This window comes from Xiphias gladius, chromosome 15, assembly GCF_016859285.1.
Source record: "Xiphias gladius isolate SHS-SW01 ecotype Sanya breed wild chromosome 15, ASM1685928v1, whole genome shotgun sequence".
NCBI classification, from domain to species: Eukaryota; Metazoa; Chordata; class Actinopteri; order Istiophoriformes; family Xiphiidae; genus Xiphias; species Xiphias gladius.
The window spans coordinates 10,013,532-10,038,334 of NC_053414.1; the positions used below are offsets into that span (position 1 = coordinate 10,013,532).

The 24,803-nt window shown below is 40.6% G+C and overlaps 4 protein-coding genes across 4 annotated transcripts in view; 1 reads left to right on the forward strand and 3 right to left on the reverse strand.

Annotated features, from left to right (window-relative positions):
* dchs2 (dachsous cadherin-related 2) overlaps positions 1–3,450 on the reverse strand; it is a 34,767-nt gene extending 31,317 nt beyond the window's left edge. The window contains exon 1 of the mRNA XM_040145818.1: positions 1,394–3,450. Coding sequence (XP_040001752.1) covers positions 1,394–3,124 — 1,731 coding nt within the window. The 5' untranslated portion in view covers positions 3,125–3,450. The remainder of the gene's footprint in view (positions 1–1,393) is intronic.
* On the forward strand, positions 3,169–7,319 carry LOC120800486. The gene is made up of 6 exons (XM_040146618.1): positions 3,169–3,229; positions 4,966–5,072; positions 5,196–5,396; positions 5,669–5,874; positions 6,737–6,877; positions 7,111–7,319. The coding sequence occupies exons 1-6, from the start codon at positions 3,179–3,181 to the stop codon at positions 7,317–7,319; spliced, it is 915 nt and encodes a 304-aa protein (XP_040002552.1). The 5' UTR covers positions 3,169–3,178.
* Positions 6,549–14,266, reverse strand: plrg1 (pleiotropic regulator 1). Its single transcript, XM_040145819.1, has 15 exons — positions 14,104–14,266; positions 13,778–13,884; positions 12,168–12,304; positions 11,728–11,778; positions 11,524–11,617; positions 11,282–11,372; positions 11,085–11,183; positions 10,847–10,939; positions 9,966–10,115; positions 9,716–9,817; positions 8,931–9,033; positions 8,672–8,780; positions 8,076–8,215; positions 7,655–7,848; positions 6,549–7,568 (listed from the first exon to the last, which is right to left on the reverse strand). The coding sequence occupies exons 1-15, from the start codon at positions 14,110–14,112 to the stop codon at positions 7,509–7,511; spliced, it is 1,539 nt and encodes a 512-aa protein (XP_040001753.1). The 5' UTR covers positions 14,113–14,266; the 3' UTR covers positions 6,549–7,508.
* A 1,228-nt stretch (positions 14,267–15,494) lies between these two features.
* On the reverse strand, positions 15,495–20,212 carry fgg (fibrinogen gamma chain). Its single transcript, XM_040145082.1, has 9 exons — positions 19,708–20,212; positions 19,578–19,625; positions 19,277–19,463; positions 18,983–19,067; positions 18,183–18,313; positions 17,630–17,763; positions 16,855–17,039; positions 16,401–16,678; positions 15,495–16,177 (listed from the first exon to the last, which is right to left on the reverse strand). The coding sequence occupies exons 1-9, from the start codon at positions 19,768–19,770 to the stop codon at positions 15,990–15,992; spliced, it is 1,299 nt and encodes a 432-aa protein (XP_040001016.1). The 5' UTR covers positions 19,771–20,212; the 3' UTR covers positions 15,495–15,989.
* Positions 20,213–24,803: the final 4,591 nt, after the last annotated feature.

A 24,803-nucleotide genomic window follows, 5' to 3' on the forward strand; every position in this document is an offset into this window, starting at 1 on the left:
TCCTCGTTTAAAAAATTCAAAACATCACCTCTGTTTACAGCAAACGCATTGGTGAAGTGAGCTTCTATTGTAACGGGCTTCAGCTTGCGCCAGGCAGCAGGAGTGTGGTACCAGGCGTCACATCTTTCATGTCAAAGTCACAACATCGAACTAGAAAGGGTGTGTGTGTGTGTGTGTGTGTGTGTGTGTGTGTGTGCTTACGAGGAACACTGCTGGCTTTGTGCATACGGACTGAAGGCTACTTTTGTCTAATGAGACGTAAGAAAGGAGACAGCGGGAGAGAGAGCACGAGATGTCGGGTGTCCACAGTGGCGTCTTGTTGAACTGCTCTGATTTGCACCAAAACTCGTAGCTTCTTAATATAAAAACAATCTAGTTGAGCATCAAGTCGAAAGTAACACTGACCCATGATAATGAAGCAATGTCTGCTTGTGTCCTTGTCAAAGCAGCACTATGTTTTTCTTTTCTTGTATCCTGTGAATAGTCTCAAAACTCATCAGATTTATATTATGACCCCTTGGGGGGATCGGGACCAGGGGTTGTGAAACCCTGTTATAAAGGATGCTCTAATTATGATTTGACATTGCACTGCCTGGATGACGGAGATGAATCTATCCATAAAAGCTGAATAAGTTAAAGGGTCAGTTCACTCATTTTATTTAAAAAAAAAAAAAAAAAAAACTCTGGTGCTGTCTTTTCATGCAAACAGCTTTGGTGACAAGTCGCTCTCCAGCTAGTGATTATTTTCATTACAGATAAATCTGCTGCTTATATTCTCGAATAATCCATTAGTGTACAAAATCTCAAAAAAATCGAAAAAAGGCCTGTTGTAATTTCACTGAACCCAAGATCACATCTTCAAATTGCTTGTTTTGTTTGACCAACAGTCCAAAACAAAAAACAAAAAATCTGTTTGAAACATAAAACAGCAGCATGGGATTATAATGGAAGAGTGGGAACTGGTGAATAACTGGTAAAAATAGTTGCAGATTAATTTTCTGTCAATTGACTAATCAATTAATCGACCGATTATTTAATCTCCAGTGTTCAGGTTTTGAGATGTCGGCCTCTGAGATTTCTGCCTCGGTTCTCTTCTCCTGTAAAGTTCTCTGCACAGATACTTTGTCCTGGTTACTCTGCATAAAAAAAACAAAACTGTTTTCATTTGAACTACTAAGGACAAAGAAATAGTCCTTTGTGCATGTCGTCCCCTTTCGCTCTCTCCGCATTTCCTGTCAGCTCTCTACTACATACCATCTAATAGAAAAAAGGCATAAATATGCCCCCAAAATGAATTCAGTTGGAGGCAGAAATCTAACAAACCTGGAGAAATAAACCAAAACTATGTAATGGGTGTGCACTGATCCTTTAAATGAAATATTCTCCAACATACTTGTAAAAAGCAGCTTCCAGCGTCGCTGTGCTCTGGTATGGACACATTGTACAGCTGCTGCTGGAACACCGGGTCGTTGTCATTGACATCCTCCACCAGCACGGTGACTGTAGCTGTGGATGACAGAGCCGGTTCGCCTCCATCCGCTGCCACCACCAGAAACCACAGCTCCATCTGTGTCTCCCTGTCCAGAGCTGCAGCTGTGGCGACCAGGCCTGACTCTGGGTCGATGCTGATGAGATCGTCCTGGTTGGACTTGAGGATGGAGTATCGGACGTCTGAGTTGACGCCTTCGTCTGCATCTGGGGCCTGCAACTGGATCAGGGAGCTCCCCTGGGGAGCATCCTCTGAGATGCTGATGATGTATACATCCTTCTCAAACACCGGCTGGCAGTCATTGGTGTCAGCCACCTTCAGGAGGAAGACCATCTCACTGCTCAGGGTTGGGCTCCCCAGATCTGACGCTCGCACCTTCAGCTCATACAGATCCTTTTCTTCCCTGTCTAGCTCTGCATTAACACACAAAGCATAAAGGAAATCATCCGTCTGCTTCAGGTTAAACATCCCATCACCTCCCTCGAGCGTGACGGTGACCCTCTCCTCCTCAAGGTCGGGGTCCGACACTGAAATTCGGGCAACGTAGTCCCCAACGGCTGCTGCTTCCGAGACCACCGCATCTCCTGTCTCACTGAGGAACAAGATACTGATGGCGGGACTGTTATCGTTGATGTTGAGCACTTTTACACCAACAAAAGTGCTGCTGTACTCAGGCTGAGCCCCGTTGTCTCTCGCGCTGATGATCAACTCGTGAAAAGCTTGAGTCTCGAAATCCAGCGGCTTGCTGAGGTAAACCACCCCCGTGGTTTCGTTGATGGAGAAAAGCTCGTGTGGGTCACTCTGACGCCTGTTGATCTCATAAGTGATTCTGCCATTGTCGCCCAGGTCGAGGTCAGTGGCGTGCACTTGACAAACCGCAGCCGTGACCCCGGCATCCTCGGGCACCGAGGCGTGATATTCAGTCTGGTTGAACACAGGCGGGTTGTCGTTCTCATCCAGGACTTGGATGTTGACCTGAAGGGTCCCCGTCCTGGCTGGGATGCCGCCATCGAAGGCCTCAATGGTCAGGGAGTAGAAGTCCTGCGTTTCTCTGTCTAGTTTGCTATGAAGGATGAGATCCAGGCTCATGCTGTTCTCAGATCCGCTGCGATAATCCAGATGGAATAACTCCCCCATCTCACTCTCTGTGATCCTGTATCCCTGGGTACCAAACTCACCCTCATCCTTGTCTTTAGCACCTTCAAGCTGGAACCGACTCCCTGGGGGGCTCAGCTCAGATATTTCCAAGTCAACGTCCCCTGAGGGAAACACGGGCGAATGGTCGTTCACATCCTTCACCGCTATTTTCACTTTTATCATCTCACCCGTGAGAGTGGCTGCAACAAATTCATACTTATCCCTGCTCTCTCTGTCCAGGATCACAGCTGTGGAGATGATCCCCGTGTCTGCGTCTATTTCCAGGTCTCGGAACACATACGAGTCTCTGCTCTCCGAGATGAAGAACCCAGTGCTTGGCCTGCTCAACCCCGCTCCCAGATCGCCAACGATGGTTTTGGCGGGCAGGCCCTCTTTAACGGACAGCGTCAGGTTGAACACCTGCCCGAGCGACTGCGCGCAAAGCAGCGACAGGACGAGCGTCGGAAGGAGCGGAGCTGCGGCAGGTTTGCGACCCATTCTTCCTTCACACTTGACTTAGACCTCTTCCTTTGCGCGTCAAGCTCAGGCTACATGGTTCCGCGTCAAACTCACGTTTCAGGGGACGTACCCGGACGAAAACCGGTAAACGCACCGCGCGTCTTTGCGCGCCGCAAAGCAGCCAGCAGTCATCCTCCATCGCAGTACTTCAGCAGCCGGTTGCGTGATTTTGGAGACTGGAAAAGCACACATGTAGGAGAGGAGCGCAAATCCCCTTTGCTTCTTCGCACATCGCGGCACTGAGTGGCCACTGAGTCCCGAACCGTGCGCACTGAACACACCTCCTGGCAGGCGTCCCACGCCGGTCGGCTCCATCTGCGGCGCTGATTGCTTGAGATTTAATCAGGCCGAGGGATTAACTTCAGTGCCGCGTGCTGACAGGTGGCGTAGTGCGCTTGGCCCGTGGCGGGGGGGTCGTAAAGCGAGCGTGAAAGTTGGGGAAAGACAGATAAAACTCACGCAGTGTCGGCTGTGGTCAGAAGGTTGCGCAGACAAGCGTTTTTTGACGAGGTCCTTGTCGGTTTGGGCGGAGGGCCGGTTTGGTGTTGGGGTGGCTCCCTCTACTGGTAAGAAACGAGACGCGTCGGCCCCGCACAGTGGGACACTCGCAACAAACGCAATTTCAGCTCGGCCACGTGTGTCTGGCCAATTGTGGACCCGAATGAACGTTTTTGGAGCTCGTGCAGTGATGCTCAGAAAACAAAAATCAAAGCCTGCACTGTGCAAAAAAAAACAAAACAAAACACTCAAAAGGCCGAGACACAGAAAGAAGAGAGTTTTCACAATGTGTGTGACACTGAAGTTACACACGCACACACACACAATTAGGTTATGAATTTTGGTTCTGCTTAATTATTTAGTTTCCTGCCTAGAGCCAAAAATATTTAGTCCAAAAAATGACCAGATTCAGAATTGAATTTTTTAAAATTGTTTTTATTCCCCTATTAGAACTTTTTTTTGTTTTTGCTTTTTATGTTCAATCAATTAGTCAACTAATGTTTCACTGTACAGTGAAAATGACAAAGATTTTAATGTGAATTATTTTACTCTAAGCTGGTTTTACATTAAATTTTTTTTTGTTGAAAAAATGTATTGCAGAAATGTACACATTTAAGTTACAGAGAGGAATCCCAATTCTGCAACAGTCAGAAGAACATAGAAAGATAACATGAAAACGTGGTTGATTATTTGCATTGCTGGTGTCTGCACGACAACCAAAAAGGTCTAATTCCTTTTTTACTAGTTATTCTACGTACATTATTGACTGTAACATTATTGTATTTATCATTATAAAAATGGAAAAACAGACTTGAATTTGACGTTAATATCTGAATATTCAGAAGAAAAAATTAGCATCTGAATTACAAATAATAATCTTTTATCTATTATATTGAGCTCAATTTAACAGCAAACATGGAAAATGTTCATTTCCATACCAGTGTAACAGTACGTTTCTCACAGGATAAATTATGAAGCCTTCGAGACCTTACAGCACGTCCATACTTTGGTCACAGCTCTAATAACGAGTTGATTATTATTGTGAACCCCTCATGGCTCCCGCAGGTCACAGTCAGCATCATCGTGCGTCCTCCCACTGGTGCAAACAGGCGCTGTAACCGCGCAACAGATGTAACCTAAGTTACCAGCACCCCTGAGTAAACAAGCAGCATAGCAACTGACTCTCCTTTTGTCTGGGTCGGTTTGCTCAGCAGACTGAAAACGTCGCCCCTGCAGCTTCATAGAGGATTATTTTCAGATAAGTTTGAGTTGAAAAGAAAAAAAGAAAAAAAATGCCGTCTCACATTATGCTCTCTTACCAGTGGGATGACCAGTCTCTTGTGAAAAAGATTTACAATCGCCTCAAAGATGATGGGCTGCCAGTGTGGATGGACATCGAGGGAGGGGTGACAGGGAACATCAACGATGCGTGAGTACAAAGGAAGTTGATTACATCTGATGCCACTCACCCAGCAGATAATTTACCAGTTGACAAAGGTTTTTACATCTCAGGGGGTGAGATAAACTAGGATCTGTGTGTGTTTGTTCTCAGGATGGCTGCAGGTGTGGAGGAGGCCGCGGTGATTTGTCCATTTATGACCCCGGCTTACCAGGCGTCCCGCAGCTGCAAGAAGGAGCTCAACTATGCAGACACCAGGGAGGTCATCATCGTGCCAGTCATGCTGGCCACGAACTGGGAGGCCACCGAGTGGCTGGGACTGATCACTGCAGGCCTGCTGTGGGTGGACTTTAGGTGAGCTGCCTTCTGAACGAGACAGGTGAAAAATTCTACACCGCTTCAATGGTGTGAGAGGATGAAAAGTGACTTTGGTATGAAGAGCATGCTCCAAAATCATATACAGAACCATAAATAAATTCTTTCAATTGTGTTTAAAATCATATCGCTATCTAAATATTCCATTGTAGTTGAGGAAGCCTGTCCTGGACAAATGAACAACTTATTGGACTCCTTCATAACCGTGACATTTGACACAAACATCTACTGTCTATGTGGTTATGTTCTAGAAATGCAGAAACGGATGAGGAGCGCCTTGAGATGTGTCTCAGATGTCTGGAGGAGGAGATAATGTTTAATGCTGGTCACCTCCTGGCAGGGGAGGAACCTCCCAGAGGGGTGGTGGATGGGCCAGATCCACCACAACCCCGACTGAAAAAGAAACCCGCCCGAGGCTTTCGCCACGCCCTCTCAAAGCTCTACATTCACGACTCAGGTAGATATGGATACTAAACACTAACAAACAATACAATTTGCAAAAGCGCTTAAAGGGTTGGTTTACTCAAATTACAGAAAAACAAAACTTCTCACTTACCCAGGTCCATAACAAGTATTTTAGAAATACCAGGATCCCTGCAGATGCAAACATATTTAATGGCTATGGCAGAATATATTCCAGCTGTAAATAGCATCAAAATTTGGCTTGATATGATGAAAGTCTTAAGGATAGAAACTTATAAATTAAATTGTATGTTTCCAACAACAAATGTAAACCCCCAAAAGTCCCAAGGAAAAAAAAAAAAAAAAATACAGAGGACTTTGTCCACAATTTGAGTCCAAGACCAGCAGCAAGATGTCTGATGTCCGTCTTCCACCAAGATACAAAGGTGGTGAGCGTAGTTTTGTTTACAGTGCTCACATCATTGGAAAAATGAAATTTAAAAAAAATTATACAGAAATGTGTCTTTCCTGGTACCGACTCAAAACAAAACATGACGTTAACTGTCTTCATAGGGATGTCTTGTTTGGGAGAGACTAGTTCCAGTGAAACCTGGTCACACAGTGATAGTCTGTGGATTATCCATATTAATTTGTACGGCAACAGCAAAATTGTTTCTAGGAAGATGTGTTAATGTTTAAGTTTTAAAAAGATTTTTTCCTATCTGCATGTTTGCATCACACTAAAGGGAGGTGAGAAATGATTTTTGTAATTGGGGTGAAGTGACCCTTTAATCTCGATGGCACTCTTGAGATTTGCACACTGAAACTGAACTGCGTGGTTGACCATGCACACTTATCTAAAATTTGCGTTACTTTCAACAATAGCATTCTCTTGCGTCATGACTTGCGTTTTACAGGCGAGCCGATAATCCACCCAACCAGTGACAGCAGAAACACAGTGGAGCTCACTGGGACGCCTGGAGATCACCGTTACTGGGAGGAGGTTAAGGGTAACGGCTGTAAATACTACAGGAATGTTGTCACTGACAGGTACCTCGGTAAGTACAGAAATTCATCTTCACTGGACATTTACAAAAAAATAAAATAAAAAAAAATTAAGAATGTGAAAAAATGTGGTCTTTATTAAATGGGTCAAAATAAATTTCACATTGCAAGCCAGAAAAATGGGCAATGTTTGTTTCCAAGTCTGTACAGCTGGCAGTTCTTTTGAGTCAGTACAAAACAAATATTTTTCTACCAATTTTTCAAAACACCGTCTTTCCCTCTGCAGGGTTTGACCCCAGCGGGAACCAGGTCCACTCTGAGGCCAGTCCCTCTGTGTCTGAGGAGTGGCTGCTTTTGGTGGACCAGACAGACCAGAGCCATCAGAGAGCCGTCATCATCAAGAACAAACACTCAGGGAGGTTCCTGGCAGTCCAAAATGGCCGCTTCACTGGACTAACATCGTATGACGAAGACTGCAAATGGTTTTTAGAATAAAGCAGACAACTCTAATTTTTTTTTTGGGGGGGATGGTCACTTCTATCAAAGACACATACGTTATAAAGAAATCTGTCTGATGAAAAAGCACTAAAGAGCAAAACTTGATGGGTGTATCTACAACAGAGGGTTTGGCAGAAATAAAATTCGAGATTGTTACTGTGACACGAGGAACAAATAAAAAAGTCATTAGAATCTTTTTCTCTTGAGGATTTCTGGTTTCCAGTTGATTGGATGGCTTTCCTCTGTCTGCAAGAAAGAAAACAGATTTGTGAAATAATCTGGGAACTAGCACAGAAATACAGGCCGACTTTAAATTTGCTCGTAAAACTTACAGCGGTGTCGTCCTCTCTGTATACTTTAATGGTCTTGTCGGCCTCGGCGGTGATCAATCTGCTTTCTGAGTGGTCGAACAAACAGGCAAAGATGCCGGACTCACTGTCCAGAGATCCAGGCTGCACAGCTGCATGAATCCTCTGGAAGTTGTAGCCTGTCCTCCAATCCCACATGTGGATGGTTCCATTGTCGGCTACAGAGAGAACACGAATGTGTATGATCAATGAGAGATCAATGAGAATCAACGAGACCTGATTCTTGTATCTAATGCAACACTGTAATCACCTGTATAATCAAGTCAAGGCTGACTCAAATAGAAAAGGCTTATTTCTTATAACGCATAGACACTAAAACATTATCCGTAGATGTAACAAGTACTTTAGGCGGAAAAAAAGCTACATTGTAGGTAGTTGTTAATACCTCCAGACACCAATACGCCATCAGAGTTAACAGCCAGGGTGTTGATAATAGCGTTGTGGCCCGACAGGTTCTGGATGAAGTTGCCATCTGGGAACATCCACTGCTTGATGTTGTCAGCAGAACCAGAAGCAAATGTGTACCTGCAAACAAAGAGGAAATAAACACACTCTTTAATTTGTTTCTGTAATGGTATTACTGAGGAACCCCTAGGGTCAAATGTCTTACTCTGCCTGGTAACCATGTCTTATAAGTAGGACTGCAACTAATGATTATATTCATTATTAGTTAACCTGACAATTTATCCGGATTAATGTTATACACTATAAAACGTCAAAAAATAATGACAAATGTCCATAAGAGGTTTCACAAGCAATTATGTCTGAACAAAAATCCCAAATTTGTTCTATTTAGAATGATAATAAAAAAGAGAGAAGTAGAGACCAGCAAACATTTAGTAGATTAACTGGAAAGATGATTTACAATTATTAATAAAATATCACTGTATTAATTTTCTGTTGAGTGACTTAACTTGCTAATTCTTTTAACACTACACTCACCACCACACTTACTACACAGTACAGCCTGTGTTAACTTACTGTCTGGGGTGCAGCACCAGAGTTCGGACAGACTTCTTGTGGTTGGTCAGTGTGGCTCTGGTTTTTCCGGCGATCAAATCCCACAGCCTGATTGTTGAATCATGGCTGCCTGCAAGACGTACGTGGGTTGTCAGTCTGGGATTAACGGTAAAAACCTTGCTACTGAGCAAGTAACTACAGAGTTGAAAAAGCAGCAGTAAGGGATTAAACTGAATGATACGGTTGATACTGTTAGATTGGAGTTGTAAAATGTATTTACCAGTGATTATTTGTGGCTCTGCAGCTTGACATCTCACTGTGGCCACAGTGTTGGTGTGGCCGGCTAGTGTGTGCACGTTAGCTTTTGTCCTGATGTCCCACACCTGTGTGGAAAGAAAGGAAATGCAGTTAGTCCAACTAATTAATCCTGCAAATGCCCAATTACATGAACTTCATATTCAACGACAATCTTCTGGTGGAAGGATAATCTCTCTAAATGTCCCTTTTTTTCTGCCATTTAAGGCACTTTATACCCTTACTTGATTAGATTGAACTGAAATTCACTTGAGTGCACAGTGCACATAACTATACCAAGTGAAAATGCAGGTCTCTGTTTAGTTCAGGGCAGAATGAGTGCGTGGCTCATTATTTAACTACTGCTCTATTGTGTACAGGGGTCTATGGGTGTAATGTGGCAGATGCAGATATGATTCATGCTTATTCATGCCTAGCATAAGACAAAAACTGAAGACAAACCACAGTCTGGAAATCACAGAAGGTAAATCAGGGCCAAGAGCAGACCAAGCCTCAGTTACTGGAATCTTATTTGTGCGGTGTTTCCAAAACTCTCTCTGACAAATAGGTCATAGTTTGACTCACTTATGATGCTGCAATGAGAATCTAAATGTACCTTTAAAATAAACTTTCATCTTTGTTATGGCTAAAGAAGACAGACTGTGGGTATGACCTCTCTTTTCAAATAGACACTAACCCTGACAAGTTAAATTTCTTCATTTCAACACTTCACCCACACATTCAGAACGGGACATGCAGAGTAAAGTTTACCCTCGCTGTGGCATCTCTGCTGCACGTCACCAACACATCAATGGTTGGATGTAGATCTAAGTCATACACAGCACTCAGGTGTCCGTGGTAGTGCCTGATGACCTAAAACACAAATATATATTGTGAAGACACTTCAAAAATACCACAAATGCAAAATTACATACTACAAATGTCTCATTTCGGGGCCTTTAAAAAGTTAAATTCTTCTGTATAACGTCATGCTGCCCACTAACTCATCACAATAGCATACCTTGTTGTACTCCAGATCCCAACATTTGACTTGCTTGTCTTCACCACAGGAGAACAGGTAAGGGCTGCGGCTGCTGACTGCCACACCACGGACTGTGCTGATGTGTCCGGTCAGAGAGAGTTTTAGCTTCCCACTGGCCAGGTCCCAGATCTGTCACAACAAATAGCATTCCAGTTTTACTAGGATGGTTATAGAAAATTTCCAGGAATGGTGTCTCTAGACTGCCACCTAGAGGTGACATGAGGGATATTATCATGAATGCTGAAGGCCATAGGATGCTGCTGAAAACACTGAAGATAGAAAGTATACCTTGGATTAAGATTATTTTTTCAAAATCGTGTTCCCAGGGTCAAAACGAGCTTTCATACTCATTATTCATTTTATTGTGGTGGCAATTTTGAAAACTAATCTAATTTACCTCACAAATATCAAACATGGGGGTTACTGAATCAACCAGAAGGGCACTCAGTAGAGTGCAGACCTCCACCAAGGCCAATGTCAAACAACATACACCAGACATCAGGGGGAAAAAAAAAAATCAAATCCATAGTTAATTTAATAGGTTCTTCCCTGGCCAATGCCCCATCCCTCCACCAAGTCTGGTGAAAATCAGTTTAGTTTTGCATAATCCTGCTGACAAATAAACCAACAAGCAGACACCAGAGAAAACATAACCTCCTTAGCAGAGGTAATAATGCCAAGATTAGATGGCATTTATTTGTACTTTTTTTCTTTAAAAACTTTTTATACATTAAGATAATCAAAGGATAACCTTTTTGCATAATGTTATAATTTGACATTCTATACACAGGATAATTAATCAAAGAAACAACGGACAGAGTTATTTTATCAAAGTTATTGTTATTTTCCACTTCGCTCACCTTTATGGTTCTATCAGCAGACCCTGTGACAAACCACTGATTCCCAGGCTCCACAGCGATGGACCGCACCCAGCCAAGGTGACCACTGATAACCTATTAGACAAAACATACCGCCGTTAAAAACAACACAAGACACATTCCAGACGCAGACCTCACTTTAGCATGGGTGTGTCATATATATCCACAAATAAAGGAAAATACAGCATAAATAGGAAAAGTTAAAATGATCTGTAGATACCCGAAACAGTTTCCATGGTGGATGCCACTGGGGTTTGGGCATGGTTGGTGCTTTCCTCATGAGTGCAGAATTTCTGGTGCCGCCTCCTTCCAAGAGTGACTAAAATAAACACATTCATTATCAGCTCAGATCAGATTTTACAGCAAGGGTAAACAAGATACCACATCAAGTGAACAGGGAAAAACACCGGGACCTACCACGGCAGTCGAATGAGGGTGAGATCTTTCTGCCCCTCCTGCGTGTCGATGGATGTCCCCGACACTGGCTGCAGTGCGGCTCGTGTCCTGCCTGAAATTCAACAATAAACTGAATATTGTTTACATATGATAAATGGTGCCAAATCAAATTGAAAAGGTTCTGAACAAGTACTTGTGTTTATCACAAATTACTACCAATAACTTACTCAATTTATACACTGTGGTGGGTAAAAAAGGTTTACCTGGCTTGCGAGGGTGGCAACGCCAACGCCATGGAATGGACTCCACCCTCACTGGGATTCCTGTGCATCTTTGTGTCAGCTGTCAAGGCCACTCCTGTGGAATGAAGTACTGGAGTGATACTGGCAACACTGGTGCAGTTCAGTGAACTGGCTTGGAAAATTAAGAAACGTGCAGCTTGGTTAAAATAACAGCACCGTACTTACCAGGTCCAGAAGGGTAAGCATGTGTCCCAGTGATCAGGTATTCTGGGTCATCTTCCAAAACACATTAAAAATAAATACATCAGTGTTCATGAAAAGAAAAAAAAAAAAAAAACAAAAAAACATTTACTTTCAAACAAGAAACTTACTTTAAAATGTATACCAATAAACTAAAGCTGTGTTATTGCTTGACCTGGTAAAGAGATCTTACACTTAATTCAGGATATCAGTAAATGGTATTTATTGACACTTTTTCACTGATTAACAGGAGAGGTATCTGGAGGGATCAGCTACCATTGTTGTACTTTTAGGGAATATAACCAATTAATTTTCACGTCACATTCACATTACTATTAACATTAAACTGTTACTCTCAATAGTTTTTAAAATCAATCTAATGTGATTATATTGACGTGAGCATGCAGTGTTCATTGCCTTGTCACCTGGCTGTGTGTAGCTCTGGTGGCCTTGCATGCCGCCTGGAAGATGTGAGACTCTGTCTTTCCCTTCCTTCAGGACAGGCATGTGTAAAACTGCACCATACTCTGCTTTCAGTTTCACACCCATCTTCACCTTGTGGCTGCAAATACAGGAGACAAAGATGCATCACTTTTTTTCTCTTCAAAATCACTTATGTGACCATCATGTTTGGTGAATGAGCATCATATAGTGATGATATGATCTTGTCATGTTGTTATTTTACAGGCAAAGAAATTAGTTCCTGGAGCACATATGAAGTTTTTTGGCTCATATAATGCATAACATTAGTACACAGTTCATTGCTTTTGAAAAGTTAGATTATTTGACAAGGAGTGGGTTATAGATAAAATCCTCTCTCGTGGTATGTATTATTTAATATCGAAACATTGATATATATTGATTAGGGCTGCAACAAACAATTATTTTCATTTTGGACTAAACTGCCAATTATTTTCTCGATTAATCTATAAGATGTAAAAATAAAAACACACCCATCACAACTTCTCAGAGCCTAACTGAGTAGGAGCCTAACTTGGTAGGGTACCCATACTGTTTAATTTTATGTCTATTTGGTTTTGCATACAACTGTATTTCATTACGCAGCCCACCCTATATATTACACACACACACACACGTATGTTTTTGTTATATGATGGTACATATATCAATATTTGTAAACATCCTCATCAATACAGTGATCATGAATGGTAAGGATTTTGCCAGCCCTAAATTAAAACAAGTCTTATCAGCTAGCTGCTTTGCAAGCATACTTACAAACTCTCATCATTTGGTCTTGAATTACAAGTAAACAAACATAAAGGTTCACAGAGGCTCAACAGGGCTTCTGAAGCTAGGGGGAAAGTTAAGGGAGACATTTCTCTGCCTATTCTCCCTCGTTACACAACTTAAAATCTTAAAACTGCCACTAGACATTGTTTTAAGACCCTAAATATCTGAGACATTTATTCTAATGGTTACTTATATTCTCTGTACCGACCACCTACTCAGAAAAAACTGCTGCACTGAAACTAGCTGAAGCCAGACTAGATCAGTGGTGGAAAAGTAATCAGATCTTTTACTTAAGTGAAGGTAGCAACATCACAGTATAGAAATACTCTGTTACAAATAAAAGGTCCTGCATTCAAACTTTTACTTATACTTCAAGTAGCAAAAGTAAAAGTATTCATTATGCAGAATGTTCAGTTTCAGATCCGTGTGTGTTTATATTTTTGGATTATAGCTATTGACGCATTAATGTGTACATCACCTTAATGTTGTAGCTGATAAAGGTGGACCTCATTTAAACTACTTAATAACCTTAATTTCCGATAACAGGATCAATATTAATAATCTAGTTGTACCTAAAGTTAACAAACAAATGTAGTGGAGTATAAAAAACGACAATATTAGGGGTTAAGGAGCAGAAACTGGAAATAAAGTAAAGTACAAGTACTAGAGGCCAAAGAGGGCTTTAAAAACCAGTTTAAGATTCGTGAATCTTTTAATATACATGTAAAAACAATAAGATTGAAGCTGTTCTGCAGTACGTTTTAATGGAAGTTGCCCGATTTACCTTTCATCGTCCAGTGCGATGGATTTCGCATGGTCGGACACAAACATGTCATGGGTCCTTTTGAGAGATCTGAAGACAAGAGTGTGGACTGAGTGCTTCTGGACATCCTGTGGAAGAAAAAAAAAATACTGTATTTAAGCAGTACAAAAACGGCAACATTTATAAGTTACTCCACCCTTTAATATATGTAATCCAGACAAGAAAAACGCAAGGTTAACGCAACGCGTGCCAGTATTTAGCCGGGCCCGACCCTGTAGCTTTCCGTGCGGTAGCGCCTGAGCGGGAGAGAAGAAACGGCCACGAAATGTGTTCAAACATCGACATACCTCAGTCATTGTGGTGATAAATATTCTGATAGGACACCGTAGCAGAAGAAATTATTACTTCCAGTGAATATCGCTTGGCCTCACTCGAAAATATATCACAAACGTAAAAACATGACCACCACCACCACCACCCGACGATGGAATGCCCCGGAAGTAAACAATATCAAAAGCAGCTGGTAATTTGTCAGCGCCGCCTGCCGGCCAGGGAGACAAGCCAATGCAATTCTGCAAAAAAAAAAAAACCAAAACACAAAACTCTCAAAACGTTTTTTTCCACTTTGCGAAAGGAAATCTAAATATCAGTATTCTGAATATTCGCTTATAATATATTGACACAGTTAATGTAATTTGAATGAGTGTAACTTGCAGTGAGCACAGGCCAAAGTTTGGTTGTCCTGTCTTGTCTATTTACGCTATTTTGAGCAAATAGCCAATGTTAGGTCATAAAAGGGCATTTGCCATTTTGGCACAGCCTACCCATCTACAATGAGCCAGATGGAATTTGGACTCCACAATGGGTTGTCTAGGTGAGTGTGATTCATGGGGACAAGTACTACAAGTACACAGTGCAAAGTAAATAAGCCGTCCAGATGTGGATCAAAATGTACATGGCAACTGTGATGTTCTTATAAGAACAATATAAGTGGGTTCCAGTGTGATTTTGATGTGGCTGTGTATTACTGACAATTTGAAACAGTTATTCTGGGCTCATTCCCAGAAAGGTAAGCGCAGGGAGATTTCATACAATGTAAATAACCTGAGCTACAAAGTGTAACCTTGAGCTTTTAGTGAGGAAAATGAATAGCAGTCCACTCAGTAATACTGTCTTTTCAAACCAACATGTTATGAAGAGAACAGCACTTAAGTTTAAATAATTTAATTACATACTTCCTCAATTTATACTGGAATGTTTTCAAGAGCCCGTAAGAAGTGCTTTGAGGCTCCCTTCCCTGGTCAATATTTTTCAATTATTCATTTTATGGAGACAAGAGGCTATTAATTGCGTTTTGTTGCTTCTAAAACAAATCGATTTTACCAGGCTCCTTTTAAACCTGGCAATTAATTTGTTTAAAATGCTCTCTGCAAAGCCAAATCACTCACTAAACAAAAATCTGTTCATTTTTATACAAAGCCAACATACTCCTATTTTCCCAGCCTTGTGCGTCCACCTGTGCGTGTGTGTTGTTTATGAGAAGGTGACCCGGTGTCAGAAAGTTAGAAACCCCTGTAGACTGTAATGGAATTCAAATCATAGGTTCAGTACTAAATAATACATTTGAGAAATTTTAATGGCTATTGACGCTGTGTCACAGTGGTGTTGACTGGATTATACACCCCAAGCAAATGAAGTGGACAAAATGTTTACAGTTAAGATGGTATTTATTTCAGGGTTGTTGCATTGCATTACATATCGGTTGTAAGCATGTGATCACTCTGTGTATTTCGACAAAACATTTGAAGGTTTTGCAGAGTCAAATTCAGACACATATCTTGCGTTAGCTTTTTCGATTATTTCTTTTTACCAGGTGTTTTAGTCTCATCTCCACATTGTTTTATAAAACAGCTGATTGCCGTATGGACATTACTGGGTTGTGTTTCCAGGCTGGTGGTAATTGAGTCCAAAGACTGTCCAGTGAAGTAATGACAAGCCATATTTTCTCAAGAAAAGATATTTATTTAGTGCTCAAAACAATACTGAAGAAGGAAAGGAAAATGTGAACATCAGTGCCCAGCTGGGTCAGATCACCACAGCATGAAAACATCACATGGAGACACATCATAAAGTCAGAAATTTTCCATTGGAACATTTTATTTGATCTAGGGTGGTTTCAGGGTTGTTGGGCTGAACACAATTAGTATAGACCACAAACACGTGTGTCTACTTTTTATGCATCTCCAAGCCCAGCAAACTGTTTAGCACCCGCCTGCTGTCCACCGCCTGCTGCGATGCGGCTGAGGGGTATGAGCTTCATGGTGGTCTCTTTCAGGGAGTACCAGCGGTTGTGCCATGTGACCCAAATGATGCCGTTGTCGAAGCCATATTCACCAGCATCCTTCTCTGTGTACCTGCCACCTGGATGAAGAGAAAACAGCCAGTTTGGAGAAGACCTCAAACGTTTTTGCACTGTTATATGTGCCTGGATGACGATTTTTGTTTCTGTGCATGTGGGAGCTTGTGGCTGATTTGTTAATAAGAAAAATACTTATTAGGGATTATTAGGGATTTAAATGCCACCAGTCACATAGATGAAAATCAGTTAAAGGGTTTGGCACTGGATTTAGCCATGTGGTCTTACCCTGGTAGTATTTGCCGTTCAGATGTGCAGCATGGCATCTGTTCATCCACCAGCCGGAGCCGTCCTGCAGAGCGCAGTTGCCGTCATACTTGTCATTGTCCCGGTCAAAGGTACTGAACTGCATGCCGTTGTGAAATGTGTAGAACTTGTCACTGGGGTCATCTCCAAAGTCAAAGCCGTTGAAAGCATCTCCTGCATCGCCACCAAAGTAGAAAGCATAGACCATACGGTACATGTCGGCCTCTGGTCCCACTCTGAACATGTTGTAGTCTGCATACCTGGAGAAAGGCAGCCGCAAAAGAGGAATGGTGGATTTAGTGTTTCTGGTGATCTCTGCTGAGTCATCGTTTTCTTCTTCAAAGGACACCTTATCATTTGGGTTCAAGTTTGCCTCGTGAGTCCCTTTGCTCCCCCCATATATAACCTGTCATTGTGTTGGTGTGTGTGTACATACCTTTCGTTACCCTCCCAGTCAACAAGCACTATCCTCAGCACGGTTGGGATGCTCGAACTGGCAGTCAGCAGGTGGATCTTCTCGTTGCCGAGCCAGAACTCGGTACTGTCATCTGGGGAAAGAAAACCAAAGCCCTCCTTGTACTGGATCCAGTCCTTGTGGAAGTCCACGCTGCCATCACGTCTCTGTGGACACAAAAACGTGATAAGAATCAAAATTTGTTGAGGCAAAAGAATAATTTGTTTCAACAGTTAACCAACAGAACATTTCTCAAACCCTGATGCCACTGAAAATGATCATCTGATCTAATTAATCTTTCATTTTACTAGAATATGAGAATATTAGTGTTTAAACTCGGCTACATACTCTTAAATATTTTGCTTTGCCTCTTTCAGTCATTCACCCAGTTCTGCTATATTATAATGGGATTTAGGAGGAGGGTTTTTCATGTTTATTTTAAGTCAAAGGTAGGGTCCAAAGTAAATAACAATGACACTCAAGGGGGGCTTTATTTAGAAAAAAAAAAAAAATCAGAACAGATGGTTCAGCCTCCCTCCCCTCCCTAATAACATTTGTGCAGTCCCTAATCAGTGTTATCAGTTGTTTGCTTTCAGGATGGACAAATCACATGCTATTTGTCTGACTACTGCTACCTATTACTACTTCTTACTTTTATGATATATATATTATTACAAAAATAAAATATTGGAATCATCCAGTTAAAGATGAAAACAGCAAAGGGGTATTTTTTTTGAATGGCTCGGTTGATGCATACCCTCTGTATTACTGTGAAGCCTCGTCCAGAGCTATCAATCTCACAATAGACCAGGAACTGCTCAGTGGCTTTCACTGGCTTCACATAGTAAAGGCCGCTGGTGGTAGCACCTTTGTTTGCAATATCCTGGCAGTCTGATAAAAAAAAGGAAAAGGGGAAGAAAAACAATAGTTCAACATTACTGAATATGTCAGAACGAAAGTTAGGTTAAAAAATATCTGGTTGACTCCTAAAACTCCTCAGGTGCTGATAATGATGATAAATCCAGACAGAAATGACCACATTAATTTACAGTAGTTGGTCTGAATCCCATATTTTAAATAATTATGTCCACATTAATTATAAAGTTCAGAAAGTTATTTGAAATGGGGTCACAGCAAATTACACATACAATAAATCTTTATTTTGCAGTGATGCACCATATTGATTTTAGGCTCTAACTAAACACTGAACAAGGACAAATGTTGTTCAGATGAGACATGATTGAGAAACCTCTTGTGAAATGGGAATGGCCTGAGGGTCACAGTTGATTTATTCATTTTTTTTCTTTTACCTGCTCCTGTGATGGTTTGGATCTGAACCGTGTCTATACAAGGCTCACTGCATTTCTGTTGCAGCTGAATGGAGAGTTGTTTCAAGTCTGCCATTCTCCTCTCGTTTTCTGAAATTATATTCTGAAGTTCACTGGGAAGAGGGAAACAAATACAAGTTGGATGAGATCTATCCTAAGTAATTCATGCCTCAGTTTCATACACAGTGAGACAATCATTACAGCCGTGAGAAGTACAAAATAATGACACCCAAAGACATTTTACAAAATAGATTAAAATAAGAATTAGAAGATAAGAACGCCATAGAAGCAAAAGGAAAAAATGACGAACCAAACTTGGAAAAAAGACATAGTAGAAGTATCAAAAAAGTAGAAGCATTAAAAGTAAAAGTATACGGGGTGTTATTTTATATATTGTATTCAATATCATATTATATTATTGAACTGGATTATTATTACTGATACCTTCGTGAGTAAGAAGCATTTTCACATTAAAACTGGTAGAGATGGAGACATTTTTTTTTTCATATGTTGTGGAGGGAAATTTTCATCTGCACGGTAACAAGTAACTTCAGTTTTCAAATAAATGTAGTGGAGTGAAATGTACATTACTTTTCGAAAAAAAGGTAGTGAAGTGGAAGTATAAAGTAACAAAAAGTGGAAATACCCACGTAATTGCACAAAAGTTGTAAATTAAGTACAGTACTTGGGTAAATGTGCTTAGTTATTCTCCTGCATACAAGATGTAATGTCACTGCAAGTGGGTCATTAAAGGTATAATTTGTATGCCAATGGTGACTTACAATATTTGTTGTTCCTGTACAGTGATGGTATGTTCAAACCGGATGACATCTTCCAGGATACTGTTCGACTTTTTGAAGTATGAGTCTGAAATGAAGAGTCAGTTCTCAGAAGTGGACTCATCACAGTTTCAAATCACTCAACCCAGTTTGATAATGGTTTTAATATATTTACAGCAGTTTGTGCTTAGGGCAAGTCAAATTAATTTATTCAAAGTACAGATTGAAAAATATATAGAATGAATGTCAACGAAAGTGCTTTAAAAAGGAATTTTAAATAGGTAAATATAAGGGTACCATGCGGGGAACTCTTTTGGGCTGACGTAGTAGAATCTCTCATGTGGACAATTTTTTCATCAGCCCCCTGGGTCAAATTGGCAATTGTTTCCAGGTCTCTTTGCAAAATGTCCAAATCACTGTTCGTTGTTGGAATATACCTCAGCAGGTAATCAGCCACTCCACATGTAGTAGGACAGTACTTTCCCTGAGTACAGATAGAGCAAGTGAAAAATATCAATGACGGTGTGCTCAGTGATAAACACATAGGCAATCCACACAGCAAAAACATGAACAGTTATTACAGTTACAGTTTACTTACAAAGCCATCATGTGGGGTGCACAAATCGAGGCTGTCTCCTCTGGTTTGCTGCACAAAGAAAGACAAAATGATATAGATTTTTGTGCTAACCAGAACGGCATCAGTGAAAAATGTAAATTCGGTGACCTACTGCTGATGATAAGGAGAAAAGTAATAGGAGGCCTCCTGCTGTTGCAAGAAGTGATGAAGCCATCTTGCTTTGGTCGCCAGTCGTGGTCTTGTCTTTTTGGAGAATGAGGAGCAGTTGGACTCTGTGGGATATTTATCTGAACAAGGTCATCAGTTCAGTGTTTGATAAGGGGTTCATATGCAAACATCCCGCTCACTGTGTTGGGACAAAGCTGTGACTCAAATGTCCAACATTGGTCATTTCCCAGATTTGACGGGGTCTGTAATTGACAGCTGTAGTTGAGCTATCAGGCTTGTCTACAAACTGTATATTTATGTAGAACTCAGTGTTGGTAATTATAACAGAGCAAGTCAAAAAGAACGATGACTCGGCTTTGTATTTCCATGCCTTTCTTATCAAGTATGTGATGGCATTTTTTCTATTGGACTTGGACGACAAGTCAAACTGAGCTTGTTCCGGTTCAGGAGTAGGATTGGAACACAGTTCATTTGCTTTTCTTGTTCATCTTACGATAAAGATCGAGGGCAAATGACAGCATGAGTCATTCCATACAAACGAAATGTCAAAATAAAATGTCCGTGTAAAACATTAACAGTGTTGTCAGTAACAATGTGCTAACAAATACAGGATGAACACCATATTTGTGAATATGGCCAAGGAAAAAGCTAATTTTAGATTGGCTGGCAGGTGAAAGCTAAAATCTCCAACATGTGGAAACCTATTTTTTGGCCAGGAAAAGATAACAAATTGAAGTTTAAGAAATAGACTTAAGATATGGAAACTAGATATGTTAGGACATAAAGCTATAAAAATACCATGGTAAGTCAAAAATGTGATAAAAGGCATTTTCTTTTAAGTAATAAATTAATATTATGAGTTCCCAAGTTAATATGATGAGATTCCATTAGATTTTTTTTTAAATCATAATTTTGAGATAGCAAATTAAAATGATGACTTACCACCGAAATATTTAGAATTGCATATTTGAGACTGTCCTACCAGGAGACTTCTGTTAGCCTCCTGTTTTCTATAAACAGTCAACGTTGGTGTCTTTTAATCATGACCAGGATCGTTCCCTTACCTTAACCAACTAGTTATTACTTTTACCGTAACAACAAAGGTCACCTGACCTTAACAAACGTAGATATTGTATCCTTAACCAAGTCAGTTTTGTACAAGTGCAAGAGAACAGAAAATGGCTTTATTTCACTTTTACTTAATCGTTTTGGGAGGCACGGACAAATGGTGCTGTCCTGCTAATAGGGGCGACAGATCAGAAAATGTTTATAAGTGTATGATGTTTGCAGGGTGTATTTTGTTGTTTAATTGGGAAGACTCGTTGGTATGTTTGCATTGAGCCTCTGTCTGCCTAAAAATTTAGTAATGATAAAAACAATACTTCAGATATATTAAGTCAGAATTTTGATTTACGATCTTATAATTTTATTTAAAAGTCAAACTTTATTTATGGCATATATGATAGCTTAGAAAGTTAAAATTTTGTTTTAAATATAACATAATTCTGAGTCATTATCCAATTTTAATTTTGACTTACCATTTTTAATATTAACCATACCTAATTTTTTTTCTGTTTTTTTTTCCCCTTTTGCTGGCAGAAATGGGCTTAAAAACAATACAAACATACGATTTTACATGAAAGTGCAAGGTGCAGTGTTTCAACCTGCAAGTAACTATAGCAGCTGTATTTGTTATGGTTTCTATTTTTCAGTTACTGTACACTATCACTGGTTAAATGAAACCCAGTCATGGTTAAAACTGACCACAAACAAACTTTAAAAAATGGATAATGTGTTGAACACAGCTTCCCTGTGGTGAGTAGCTGTGGTTTAAGCGTCATTATACCACTCAAACAACGACTTCACGCTTCTCGGGCCTGGAACCAGGCTTTCTCGGGACAACTTGTTATAATTCAGATTGGAATGAGATACAGTATTTTTTTGCAAACGTAATTCTTACTTGATTAGCTACAGTCTGGTGGATGGTATTGACATCCTATTTGGAAACTTGGCGGCAATGGTAGGTAAAACCACTAGTGGGAGTAGAACCACAACAAACCAAACATACACACATGCGGTCGGTGAACTCACATTTAAATTGAAGACATTATATTAGCATTCAGAACACAGAGTAATGCAGGGAATTTTGAAAAAGACGTTGGTAGTTCTGGTTGAGAGAGTTTGTGATGAAAGATCTGAATATGTACGCCCAAGAGGCTAAGTCTTACTAACAGTATAACAACACTGAATGCTAACTGGTATGCTGGAATTTTGATAAAGTAAGTTTAGCCTCACTGAAAAGCTCTGTGTAAAGGTGTCACTGTTCATTTGTGCAACATAATGGGGAAAAAAAATGTGTCGCTGTTTGAGCTGTCTTTGTATAATAATGACTATCAACAACATACAAAATAGCTGTCCATCTTTGGAGTCCATATTTCAGAGGAGTAATAATGATTTTCTTCCTCCAGCCTGCGGGGAAAATGTGTTTTGCTGAGAAAACAAAGCAGCTTTTTTTTCCACAGGCTTAATTTGTAAGGAGCACATGTGCAACTGAGCTATTGTTGACTGAAATGAAACACTCAGGCAGAAGACAGATCAATAGAAGAGAGAAGATAAAAAAGGAAACCCCTCCTTCTTCCCCATGTAGACAGCTAATGTCTACATGGGGGAAGACATGTAGACATTAGCATTAACAAACATGTTAATGCCATGTTTGGCATTAACAAATCATTCTGTGACGCCCCTAAACATTCATCCGCCCCTAAACATGTTACATGATGGAAAATAAAAGGGTCAGTTATATATATATGGTTAAGGTTTGGTTAGGTTTGGGCACAAAAAATGACTTGGTTATGTTTGGGAAAGATCATGTTTTGGGTTAATATAAGTACTCCGTTAAGGTTAGAGAAACATTGTGGTTTGGGTCCAAATGGCTACTTAGTTAAGGATGGGGATATTCGTCGTCATGGTAACAATAATAAACCTGTGCTTAAGGTAATGGAATGATTGTGGTTATGCTTTAAAAAACAAGGCCGACTGTCGGCAGGAAATGAACTCTGATCCCCTGTGTTAAAATCCGATGTTGGATGTTCAACCCTTCTCTCTACGTGGCTCTGTAACACTGTCACCCGACTTCCTCCTTTGCTCCCGTCATAATTACTACGGCCGTTGGGAGGCTTTGTCATTTTGGGGCCCTTTTTGAAACAACTGATGCTTTCATTCTTCTTGGAAGGACAGTTTCCCAATATGTGCCTCGTGTGTAGCAGATAGACCACTGAGCTCACCGTCAGAAGAGTTGAAGGTGATGTATCTCTGTGACGTTTCAGATCAGGACCAGCTGCTTCTTACACTTTTCACACAAAGTAGAGGGGATGCACCAATTGCTAATCACTCTCTTCTGTTTTTTTTTGTTTTTTTAGCTTGAAAATTCACTTTTGGAGGTGGAGTAGTGGTGGGGCATGCGATGCACCATCCAAAGTCCGCCCCCTCACCAACAGCCCTGTTGTTCTCATGATCTCAATATTTTTGAACCTCCTGGCTACAGCCCTGAAAGAATTGTGCATTCAGAGTCATGCAGTCAAAAGATAAAGTAACAACTAAGCATTATTTGAAAGACTAGAAGGGCTTAATACTAAATACATATTTTGCTTGCCTGGTGTCAATGGACAATGCAATAAAAAGGGTAGACTTTAAGTCAAACAATGCAATCATGACTACATATACTTTTTGTTGGTAGTCACTGCTGTGCTGTTGAGGATTTTACTCATAGAGAGACAGAAATTGCATGTACTGTTAATCCGATTTGTCTAATAGTATGTTGAAAGACACCAAACTGTATATAAATGTGATTGCATTTACATGTTTCCTTTCACATCTCCAGGACAGTAAAAATGCAGAGTCACCTCATCGTCTCAGTCATGTTTAGCTTCCCACATGGCTCTGGGTTCATGCTTCTGTGCTTGTTTTGAGTCACAGTTGATGGAACTACACCTCTCCTCTTGTATCAGATGAGTCTTTTTTTTCTAAGAGAGTCCTACGTTCAAAACAGTCTGGATTTTGGAGGTTGCAAAGTCAGTGGATTAATGGATCTGTTACTTCAACATTATAAATTACATGCAGTCTTTACCACTGCTTGGTGAAAGTGAGTTTTGGTGATATTATTGAGTAAAGTGCAATACTTTCCTGTTCGACTGAGGAATGTTTGCAGCTAATTCCATACTGTTCAAGGCTACTGTACATTGGTCGTTTCACTCCTATATTCTGTGGGACGTACAGTTTAACGTGGATGTATTTGTTGATAATGGTTATCTAGTGGATGTTCTTCAGGTTGCACATGGCAAACACACCTCTTTTTTATTAGATCTACACAAACAGTGAAGATACATGTGACAAAATAAAGCTTAATAATGCTTCATCTGTCAGCCCCATGTTGACATTGGATGATAAATCTTACCTAAACTACCTCTGTGTGACCTGGTTTTATTATGTGTGAAAAAAACAGGCCCAGGATGGATATAAAGCCTCACTGACCTGAGATTGAACTGCCAGGGCCATGAACCTAAACAGCGATGAACTTTCGCTGAACTGGCCTCTTTGTGTAGAAACACCAGATGGAAAGTGTCTCTTGCTTGGACACTCTTTTTGAACATTGTGTCCAGGATGTTAAGATGTGCTTTGGGTTCTTGTTGTTCTTGTTGATGTATTCAGACACCGATGCCAGCCTGACATTTTTACACAGTCTATACTTCATCAGAATACAAAACAACATAGAAGCAGTACAGTATTATATATTTTTTTCTTCTAAAAGGTGGCAGTTGCAATTCCCCACTATGTACCCTGTAAATCAAGCCATGGGAATAGGATGCTGAATCATTGTTTTCCCTGAAAACATTCACGTCTTTCGGAAATGGGTCCGTCAGTAATAGACTTAAGTTTCAACGCTGAAAAACAAAGTCAGCATAGTTCACAGGTTGTCTGAGCAGGAATTAGATTCAAAGAGCCTTGTTAGGGTCTCCCATTGGCCAGAACTATAAGTCTGGAGCCATCTGACCATGGTGTAAATCTCCCCAGTACAGAGGG